Source organism: Nerophis lumbriciformis, linkage group LG20, assembly GCF_033978685.3.
Source record: "Nerophis lumbriciformis linkage group LG20, RoL_Nlum_v2.1, whole genome shotgun sequence".
Taxonomy (NCBI): domain Eukaryota; kingdom Metazoa; phylum Chordata; class Actinopteri; order Syngnathiformes; family Syngnathidae; genus Nerophis; species Nerophis lumbriciformis.
In genome coordinates, this window is record NC_084567.2 from 34,551,531 (window position 1) to 34,563,916 (window position 12,386).

The 12,386-nt window shown below is 37.5% G+C and overlaps 1 protein-coding gene across 2 annotated transcripts in view; it reads left to right on the forward strand.

Annotated features, from left to right (window-relative positions):
• phf24 (PHD finger protein 24) overlaps window positions 1-12,386 on the forward strand; it is a 110,839-nt gene that overhangs the window by 57,284 nt on the left and 41,169 nt on the right. For both annotated transcript variants that reach the window (XM_061980855.2, XM_061980856.2), the window contains exon 3: window positions 5,319-5,504. In XM_061980855.2, coding sequence (XP_061836839.2) covers window positions 5,319-5,504 — 186 coding nt within the window. The remainder of the gene's footprint in view (window positions 1-5,318; window positions 5,505-12,386) is intronic.

The window sequence follows — 12,386 nt, forward strand, 5'->3', positions numbered from 1 at the left end:
AAAAAAAATAAAATAAGATAAATAAATAAAAACTCCTTGAATAAAAAAGGAAGTAAAACAATATAAAAACAGTTACATAGAAACTAGTAATTAATGAAAATGAGTAAAATGAACTGTTAAAGGTTAGTACTATTAGTGGACCAGCAGCACGCACAATCATGTGTGCTTACGGACTGTATCCCTTGCAGACTGTATTGATATATATTGATATATAATGTAGGAACCAGAATATTAATAACAGAAAGAAACAACCCTTTTGTGTGAATGAGTGTAAATGGGGGAGGGAGGTTTTTTGGGTTGGTGCACTAATTGTAAGTGTATCTTGTGTTTTTTATGTTGATTTAATAAAAAAAAAACAACAACAAAAAAACGGTACCGATACTAAAAAAAACTATACCGATAATTTCCGATATTACATTTTAACGCATTTATATTATCGGACATCTCTAATATATATATATATATATATATATATATATATATATATATATATATATATATATTTACCGGCCCCAAGACACATTTGTTCTGTAAATTTGGCCCCCCGAGTCAAATTAATTGCCCAGGCTTGTCTTGCAGTAAAGAGAAATGATCACTAGCCAACATTAAACCTTCGTTAACTGTACAATTCTGTCACTATGCTTGGAGGACAGTCTCTTCAAAACAGGTCAAGAAAATGATGCAGCTCCTCACATGTCTCATTAGGAAATGGTCTTTCTATCAATTAAATTCCAATACCCGAAATTGCGTGACCTTTAGTGTGTCTTGAGTTGGACACCGTCCATTACTCAAAGCAAGCACTTCCAGCCAAGTCCTGACAGTGTAAGCTATTGCCACTCCATATTTGTACAATTCAGCTGCAAATCAACGTCATGTAGAGTTGGAAATGAGGTTTATTTTTAAGACGATTACTGAGAAACTCTTCCAAACACCACAACAGGATACAAAACACAACACCTTCCCTCCGTAGCTTGACTGGCTCTTCACTCAGACGAAGTCCCCATGCTCAAATATCGATTGGCATGTGCGTTCCCATGGTGACAAATGATATTTGCATTCATGCTTCGTGTTAAATCGGCTCCTGTAAAATTACAAGACCTTAATGTCATTTTAATGAAGAAAGTGGGTGGTATTTTTTCGGTTAATGTCACAATAAGGAGAGAAGGGGTAGAGTGTCATCGTTGAGTTCTAAAATTGGTCATGCGGCCTTGAAAAAAAGATAAAACACAGTCGTGTCTGAGGCGTTTTTTTTTGCTGGCGTTAATCAGTCAAGCGTCATGTGGTTATTTTCATTAATAAAACAGCTGAGTGCCTCGAGGATGTTAATGAAGGCAGTAGGAACATATAATTACTTTCTAATTAGTCAACAACATGATCTTAACTAATCTTCTACACCTGGCTCACTATAATTCAAGCAGGTCAGGTGATGACACTTGGATGTTGTCGCCAACCCATCAAAATAACTTCAATACATCAATCATTCAACCAAAATGTATTTATATAGCACGTGTTATGCGCAGGCTAGTGGCAACACAAAGTGCTTTACGCAACAAAAAAAAAGGAAGAGAAGAAAACAAACACGCACACACACACACACACACACACACACACACACACACACACACACACACACACACACACACACACACACACACACACACACACACACACACACACACACACACACAAATTCTTGAATGTGTTACCTTTTTGAGACATCAAAAAAATGCCTACCTCTTTAGGACCACCCTTTCTAGATATATACATATTTGTATTTACAACATTAATAATATATACAAACTATTCCAATATAAAAAAGCTTGTTGTGAAAAATTAGTTGGAATTTCACAAGAAAAACGTCACAATTTCACAAGAAACACTTTTTTTTTTTTTTTTAAGTATTATTATAGAAGTCGTAATTTTACAAGCAAAACTGAACATTTGTGCAATGTTATAATACAAGTTTGAAATTTACACAATTACAGTCACAATTTTATAAGAAACGTTTAACATTTTGGCAATTTCGTATTTTCATGTAAGAGTCGTAATTTTACTGGACAAAAGTCACAATTTTATAAGAACACTTTAAAATGTTGGCAATGTTATAATAACAATCTGGATTTTACTTGGCAAAATTGATGACACAAGTCATAATTTTACTCAAAAATGTTTACTATTTTACAAAACAATATTGTGATACAAGTCACAATTTTATATGACAAATGTCACCATTTTGCATTAAAAAGTAATAATTTTACATAAAAAAGTAATCATTTTACGAGAAAATATTGCAATATTACAGAAAAATAAAGAATATGAGACATTGTTCCCAATTTTATAAGAAAAAAGTTGACACATTGTGAGAAAAAGACTGCTTTTAGTTCATTATAATCATTTTTTAAAATGTTTTGTTTGTAATTGTTTTTTAATCTTCATTATTTACTTCAAGTTATTACAGTATGTCTCTAAATATAGTGCAGATTTTTTATTTTTTATTAGTTTTTGGCAAGGGGGCACATTTCAATTTCTTACACACACTTGTTATTACATATGTTGGCCAGAGAGGGAGCACTTCAAATTTTTACACACACTTGTTATTTCATGTGTTGACCAGAGGGGGAGCACTTTTAAAACCGACACACAGTCAATTTGAAAAATCCCTCCTTTTTGGCACCACCCTAATTTTGATAGATGTCACCAAAACTTTAAATGTTCCCTTGAGAATATAGAACATTACACACGGGGCTCAAAAAGCTATGAAGTCGCACCGCTTGATGGATTGTCGGCGCGTTACGGCGACAGTAATCAGACGCACTCTTCAACATACGAGTATTAGTATGGTGTGTGTGTATAAGGACCGCAAAATGGCACCTATTAGCAGACATTTCCGGTCGCCCAGTGGGGGGTCCCCACATCTGCGGTCCCTTCCAAGGTTTCTCATTGTTTTTGATTGAAACTTTTATTAGAAGATTGCACAGTACAGTACATATTCCGTACAATTGACCACTAAATGGTAACACCCGAATAAGTTTTTCAACTTGTTCAAGTCGGCGTCCACGTTAATCAATTCATGGTAAAATTTTCCCATTGGGTTGAGTTTTTCCTTGCCCTGATGTGGGATCTGAGCCGAGGATGTCGTTGTGGCTTGTGCAGCCCTTTGAGACACTCGTGATTTAGGGCTATATAAGTCAACATTGATTGATTTTATCTGTGTTTTGTTTCACAATATTATGCAAAAGCAACTTTTCTTACCTTCTGGTACCTGCTGATCTGTATTTGGGATCTGCACGAGTCCTGAAAATTTGCGCGTGTCCGCCTTTGTAGTCCGTTTTGACACCGTAGTCGATAAGTTTCTTCTTTTTCTCTATCTTCTTGTTATGGGACATTCATCCATTTCTAATATAAAGTAGTGTAAAGTTCTTACTTATATCTGTCAGTAAACTCGCCATGAAAGCGCTAAAACATACCGGTGTAGTGAGTTTACATTATTCACCCAAGGAACTTTAGTTATTAGAGAGTTCTGGTCGAATGGTTTTTCACGGGACACATTTCGGGCGTTGTTATTACACGGATGAGAAGATGCTGCTCCATTATTGATTGAAGTAAAGTCTGAATGTCATTAAAACAGTTAGCTCCATCTTTTGACACTTCTTCCACTCCCGTCCTTGCACGCTACACCGCTACAACAAAGATGACGGGGAGAAGACGCCGTCGAAGGTGAGCCACGTCAATAAGACCGCCCACAAAGCGGCACATCCTGAAGCGACTGTCAGAAAGCGACTTGAAACTGATCTGTAAAACATCATCTATGCAACATTTTGACCAAAGAACCACAATTACATGTTATTTTATGTTTTAAATTCAGAAAAAAATCATAATATGATCCCTTTAATGCACCTTATAATCCGGTGCGCCCTGTGGTCCAGAAAATACAGTACTCGACTCATCTGATGTCTTTTATTATTAAAGGGGAACATTATCACCAGACCTATGTAAGCGTCAATATATACCTTGATGTTGCAGAAAAAAGACCATATATTTTTTTAACCGATTTCCGAACTCTAAATGGGTGAATTTTGGCAAATAAAACGCCTTTCTAATATTCACTCTCGGAGCGATGACGTCACAACGTGGCGTCACATCGGGAAGCAATCCGCCATTTTCTCAAACACCGAGTCAAATCAGCTCTGTTATTTTCCGTTTTTTCGACCGTTTTCCGTACCTTGGAGACATCATGCCTCGTCGGTGAGTTGTCGGAGGGTGTAACAACACGAACAGGGACGGATTCAAGTTGCACCAGTGGCCCAAAGATGCGAAAGTGGCAAGAAATTGGACGTTTGTTCCGCACACTTTACCGACGAAAGCTATGCTACGACAGAGATGGCAAGAATGTGTGGATATCCTGCGACACTCAAAGCAGATGCATTTCCAACGATAAAGTCAAAGAAATCTGCCGCCAGACCCCAATTGAATCTGCCGGAGTGTGTGAGCAATTTAGGGACAAAGGACCTCACTAGCACGGCAAGCAATGGCGGCAGTTTGTTCCCGCAGACGAGCGAGCTAAACCCCCTATCGACCCTAGCTTCCCTGGCCTGCTGACATCAACTCCAAAACTGGACAGATCAGCTTTCAGGAAAAGAGCGGGGATGAGGGTATGTCTACAGAATATATTAATTGATGAAAATTGGGCTGTCTGCACTCTCAAAGTGCATGTTGTTGCCAAATGTATTTCATATGCTGTAAACCTAGTTCATAGTTGTTAGTTTCCTTTAATGCCAAACAAACACATACCAATCGTTGGTTAGAAGGCGATCGCCGAATTCGTCCTCGCTTTCTCCCGTGTCGCTGGCTGTCGTGTCGTTTTCGTCGGTTTCGCTTGCATACGGTTCAAACCGATATGGCTCAATAGCTTCAGTTTCTTCTTCAATTTCGTTTTCGCTACCTGCCTCCACACTACAACCATCCGTTTCAATACATTCGTAATCTGTTGGATCGCTTAAGCCGCTGAAATCCGAGTCTGAATCCGAGCTAATGTCGCTATAGCTTGCTGTTCTTTCCGCCATGTTTGTTTGTGTTGAAGTCACAGGAAAATGGACGGGTGTTTATAACGATGGTTAAAATCAGGCACTTTGAAGCTTTTTTTAGGGATACTGCGTGATGGGTAAAATTTTGAAAAAAACTTCGAAAAATATAATAAGCCACTGGGAACTGATTTTAAATGGTTTTAACCATTCTGAAATTGTGATAATGTTCCCCTTTAATAAAGATGAACCAACAACTTCAATAACAGTTGTATTCACAATTATTTTTTGTCTCAGCCTCCAAGTGATGAGATGTGCGACGTATGCGAGGTGTGGACGGCCGACCACCTGTACCCGTGCAAGATCTGCACCCGGGTGTTCCACGACGGCTGCCTGAGCGAGTTGGGCTACCTGCGTGCCGAGGCCCTGCAGGAGATGCGGGACACGGCTCACACCGTGACCGGCTGGAGCTGCTACTATTGTGTAAGCACCCTCACTTTTTTTGGTCTGAAATTCTGACTGTAAATGCAAGAATACTGGTATACCAATTACTTCATGGTGTAGGCTTGTAGGCCTCTGCCAAAATATGACTGAAACTGCCAACCAACAAAGAACACCACCTACTCAGTGGCCTAGTGGTTAGAGTGTCTGCCCTGAGATCGGTAGGTCGTGAGTTCAAACCCCGGCCGAGTCATACCAAAGACTATAAAAATGGGAGCCATTACCTCCCTGCTTGGCACTCAGCATCAAGGCTTAGAATTGGGGGTTAAATCACCAAAATGATTCCCGGGCGCGGCACTGCTGCTGCCCACTGCTCCCCTCACCTCCCAGGGGGTGATCAAAGGGATGAGTCAAATGCAGAGGACAAATTTCACCACACTTAGTGTGTGTGTGACAATCATTGGTACTTTAACTTTAAATAAAAGTGTAGTTCAGACGTCTGTTGGCATGGACTAACGTTGCTGAAAAATATACCTTTTGCATTTTGGACCAAAATGCTATCTTCTGGCCATTTGTTCGAATTCTATAGAATAATACTTAGAGAACATTAATTTTTGTAAGTTTGTCAAAATTGATCGATTGTCATAAATTTACATGTACATGGACCACCATATTAGGGTTGTCCCAATACCAATATGTTGTACCGGTACCAAAATGTACTTCGATACTTTTCGATACCTTTCGATACTTTTCTAAAGGGGACCACAAAAAATGGCATTATTGGTTTTATTTTAACAAAAAAATCTTAGGATACATTAAACATATGTTTGTTATTGCAATCAAAGAACAATTTTGTCCTTAAATAAAATAGTGAACATAGTAGACAACTTAGGGGTAGCGGGGGGTGTATATTGTAGCGTCCCGGAAGAGTTAGTGCTGCAAGGGGTTCTGGGTATTTGTTCTGTTGTGTTTATGTTGTGTTACTGTCAAGACTTGGACTATAGCGTGGTTTGTTCTCCCGTGGTGCAAATGAACATTTGGATCAGACGTGGCATGAAGGTGAAGACATATTTAATTTTACTATAACAAAAAGAACAAACTAAAGGTGCGCACAAGGCGGAAGTACAAACTTGACAAATGAAACCAATACTTGCACGTGGGCAAAAAACTAAGGACATGAACAAAAGTCGCTAACTGTGGCATGAATCGAAAAAACTTACCTGGACAGGGCATGAAGTACGCAGAGGTAAACAGAGTGTGACAGGGGTATGAATCCGGGTGTCGCCAGCAAGACAAACTGAAAACAATGAACTTAAATACTACAGACATGATTAGTGAAAACAAGTGCGTGACTCAAAACGTGAAACAGGTGCGTGACGTGACAGGTGAAAACTAATGGGTTGCTATGGTGACAAACAAGAGTGCACAATGAGTCCAAACGTGGAACAGGTGAAACTAATGGGTAACTATGGAAACAAGACAAGGGAGTGAAAAGCCAGAAACTAAAGAGTCCAATAACTAAACAAAACAAAACATGACTAAAACAAAACATGATTACACAGACATGACAGTTACGGTGCGTATGTTCTCCCAAAATGTGTTTGTCATTCTTGTATGGTGTGGGTTCACAGTGTGGCGCATATTTGTAACAGTGTTAAAGTTGTTTATACGGCCACCCTCAGTGTGACCTGTATGGCTGTTGACCAAGTATGCATTGCATTCGCTCGTGAAAAGCCGTAGATATTATGTGATTGGGCCGGCACGCAAAGGCAGTGCCTTTAAGGTTTATTGGCGCTCTGTACTTCTCCCTACGTCCGTGTACCACTCCGTACAGCGGCGTTTTAAAAAGTCATACATTTTACTTTTTGAAACCGATATTACATTTTAAAGCATTTATCGGCCGATAGTATCGGCAGCTTGATATTATCGGACATCTCTAACTGTAAGCCATGATCATCAAACATATAACAAATATGTCAGGCTTGGTCAAAAGAAAAGGACTCAGATGCAGAGTAGGGAATATATCAGCAGGCTTTTATTTTGAAAGCTTCCTTTCACCTCCAAAAACAGGGCAATTCAAAATCTACAATAGTTCCAAAAAAAAGGAACAACCGAAAATCACTCCCACAGGAGGAAACCACAACAAAAAAAAACAATGACGAACTATAATAGGCGACGTATATTCTATGAAATTTATATAACACAAAACGCTCCAATAGGAGGAAGAAACAATGGCTATGAAATTTCTACACTTTCTCTAATCTAATAAATGTTAACAAAAAATGTCACTCAAAAATTTGAGGAAGAAAGAACTATAAGAAAAACTGAAAGCTAACCACTTCGGTTGTAAAACTAAATAACACAAAATCACTCTGCTGAGGGGGAGAAAAAGAAAACTCAAAATAGCAACAAAGGAATTCAGGATCAAGGTATACAAACGTGAGACGAGGCAAGGCATGGACATGGATGCTAGAGAGGCACGAATAATCGAGACAAACTGGCACAGAACAAATGGGTTGTACTTGTATAGCGCTTTTCTACCTTCAAGGTACTCAAAGCGCTTTGACACTACTTCCACATTTACCCATTCACACACACATTCACACACTGATGGAGGGAGCTGCCATGCAAGGCGCGCTGAGGCGTGGGCTCATAAAACACATGAGGGTACTGGGGAACAGGTGGAAACAATCAGGGGTCAGGGATGACGTCAGACTGATGACACAAAAGGAAGAGCAAGTGATCTCACACGAGAGGAGTTACTTTTCAAAGTAAAACATGCAAGTTACAAGACAAAAAAAACAAGACAAGACATCCCTCAGACAAAATAAAGGCTTGACCTGTCTCACTTTGCATGTAATGACTTTTATATCAAATATCAGTTTCGCCTTTGAAGTTGAATTGCATGAATGAACTTTTGCATGATATTAAATATGTTTGGAGTTTGACCTGGACCTCCATGATCAGTGCCATGCCACATACACTCACACAACCAGAGTCATTCCAGTAGTTTGTATCTTGGTTGAGTATTGCTTGATAAAAATACAACCTCATGTTGACTATTAGTAGACATACAGTGAATATAAATAGTGTATTGAATTGAGAACAACAATCAATTTGGTTGGTTTTAATGAATACTTCACCTGGATCCGCTTTCTAAGTCACCTCCTAATTAAATGGCTCCTTCATCCTAAACATATTTTTTTTACATCTTATAATCACATCCTGTTTGCCATTCATAATTACTGTTCCATGCCATTAGAACATCAAGATGTTGTTTCTTAGGACCCCTGCTATGTGTTATTATGTATAATTGGTATAAAGTATGCACTATTATTGCATAATTACATACTGCATAATTACATACTGTTTTTTCATTCAAATGACTCAATGACAGGAATGTGTTCTTAATGTTGCCTGTGTGAGGGAAGATTTCCCTTCTTTGTTGGCAGAATAAGAATGTGGCCTTCATTCTGCTAAAGGCAGATAAACATAATGAATATACCCTGTGTTTTTATCTTCGCACCCACACACACATATATCATTATTAATGATGTTGTGAGGTACAGGCCTGTAAAATAAAAAAAAAACAATGGAGGAGAATGTATGTGAGGTTAGCACACAGGTTTAATTAAGTTTCACTTTCAGTTTTATGACTAAACAAAAGGAGATGCTTGTTCACTCTCTCCATCTCTGCTGTTTGTACTTAATCCAACTTCAGTTCTAGTGCCTCTTCATTTTAGACAACCTTAGAATAAAAGGATCTGGGAGGACTCTACCCTCCTCAAATGGAGAATCCTAATACCTGTCAGCAGGAAAGTACAGTAGATAATAATACAAAAGAAAAATGAAGACGTTATTGTTAAGGCCATCTGGATTAGTCAGCCAAGTACCAAAACTAAGGTTCTAATGCAGGGGTCCCCAAACTACGGCCCGCGGGCCGGATCCGGCCCTCCAGGGTCCAAAATCCGGCCCGCGGGAAGTCCAAAGTTAAAAAAAAAAAAAAAAAAAAAAATATATATATATATATATATATATATATATATATATATATATATATATATATATATATATATATATATGTATATATATATATATATATATTTTTTTTTTAAAATTTGTTTATTTGTTTATTTTTTTATTTTTTTATTTATATATTTATTATATATATACATATGTGTGTATGTATGTATATATATTTGTATATATAAATATATGTATATATATATTTATATGTATATACATGTGTATATATATGTGTGTATATATATATATATATGTGTATATATATACACCGTATTTTTCGGAGTATAAGTCGCACCGGAGTATAAGTCGCACCTGTCGAAAATGCATAATAAAGAAGGAAAAAAACATATATAAGTCGCACTGGAGCCCGGCCAAACTATGAAAAAAATTGTGATTTATAGTCCGAAAAATACGGTATGTGTGTGTATATATATGTGTATATATATATATGTGTATATAAATGTGTATATAGATGTGTGTATATTTGTACATATGTGTTTATATATATATATATATATATATATATATATCAATCATCAGGAAAAATCTCCTGATGATTGAGGGAACCCCTCATGAAACAGGCCTGTAGAGATGAAGTAGTCTTGGGATTTTTTTTCCCACACATACATATATTACGCTCTATCACGGTATCGAGCACTATTTTTTGTATAATCTAATTAAGACATATATATATATATATATGTATATATATATGTCTTAATAAGGTTATCAAAAAAATAGTGCTCCTGATGATTGAGGGAACCCCTCATGAAACAGGCCTGTAGAGATGAAGTAGTCTTGTGATTTTTTTCCCCACACATACATATATGTATATATATATGTATATATATATATATATATGTATATATATATATATGTATGCACACTATACTCAACAAGATATTTTTGTATTGGTATGGAAGTGTGCAACTTGGTGGAGGTAACTAGAGGTTGTTATCAGTGTGCATCTGCCAGTTCAGAGCCAAATTCCTGTTTTACATACAGTAGCAACATGGTTTGAATGCACCTTCTGGCGCTAATTGGACACGTCATTATTGTAGAGCCTGGGCTCGTAGGGTGTCATGGAGTGTTTTGGACTGCCAGAGCTCTTAACACTTGATCAAGGCACCAGCTGTACAGCTCCTACCCTAGCGTTTTCCAGCAAGATGTGTTTCAGGGTGCCTCTCTTCTGGCACCGCTTACACTTGGTAGTGTCTACTAGGGCTGTTTTTGATTTAAGGTTTTAATAGGCGAATCTGATTCGTTAGATTTTGCCCATATTCTATGATGAATCGGATCTGTGGCATTTTTTTAAGAGAGAGGCAAACATATTATTATTTGTCGTACTGTATACTGCAGGCCTGGGCAATTATTTTGACCCAGGGGGCCAAATATAGAGAAGAAAAATGTGTCTGGGGGCCGGTACATCTATATTTAGGATCACAAATACAAAACCTCACAATAATGTCTGATTGAATGCTAAAAACGTTATGATAGATCGCCTTAAAAAAACAGAATGGTATTTTAAATTTTTTTAATGAATGAGACACCCAGAATGTACATGAAAATAAAGAATGTGGGGTTTACAATATTAACTATGAACGATAAAACACTGAATATTGACAACATGTGAACGTCACACCCCCTCTCGATCGACATATTTTACAATCAAGCGAAACGCAACATAAATGCAACAAACACAGCAAAATATGATCTGATATACTGTATCTGATACATCACTAAGCTTTAAAACTTTGTTGTAAAAAACATAATATGAGTTAATTAATTCACTTCACTCCCACTTGGTCTATTCTCCTTGTTTGGACATCTTGCAAAGGTTGGTGCTTTTGTTTTCCAGGAACCAGCATTGGTCTTTCATGGCGTCATATAGTGGCCTGATTTTAAGTCTATGACATATTTTAGTGGCAAAATACAGACGGACTAGTATGGAAAGTTAATAGATAATTAAACATTTTAGTCTTCTGAATAGGTCAATATCATTTCTACCTTATTTTCCGGACCATAGGGCGCACCGGATTATAAAGTGCACTGCCAATGAATGGTCTATTTTCGATCTTTTTTCATATATAAGGCACACCAGATTATAGGGCGCATTAAAGGGGCCATATTATTATTTTTTCTAAATGTAAAACATTTCCTTGTTGTCTACATAACATGTAATGGTGGTTCTTTGGTCAAAATGTTGCATAGATGATGTTTTACAGATCATCTTCAAGCCACTTTCTGACAGTCGCTTCAGGATGCGCCATTTTTTGGGCGGTCTTATTTACGTGGCTCACCTTTGGCAGCGTCTTCTCCCCGTCATCTTTGTTGTAGCGGTGTAGCGTGCAAGGACGGGAGTGGAAGAAGTGTCAAAAGATGGAGCTAACTGTTTTAATGACATTCAGACTTTACTTCAATCAATAACGGAGCAGCATCTCCTCATCCGTGGCTCACTAGTGCAACAACAACGCTGAAAATGTGTCCCGTGAAAAACCGTCCGACCGGAACTCTCTAATAACTAAAGTTCCTTGGGTGGATAATGTAAACTCACTACACCGGTATGTTTTAGTGCTTTCATGGCGAGTTTACTGACAGATATAAGTAGATATGTCCGATAATATCGGCCTGCCCATATTATCGGACGATAAATGCTTTAAAATGTAATATCGGAAATTATCGGTATCGTTTTTTTTATTATCGGTATCGTTTTTTTTTCAAATTTATTTATTTATTTATTTATTAATCAACATAAAAAACACAAGATACACTTACAATTAGTGCACCAACCCAAAAAACCTCCCTCCCCCATTCACACTCATTCACACAAAAGGGTTGTTTCTTTCTGTTATTAATATTCTGGTTCCTACATTATATATCAATATATATCAATACAGT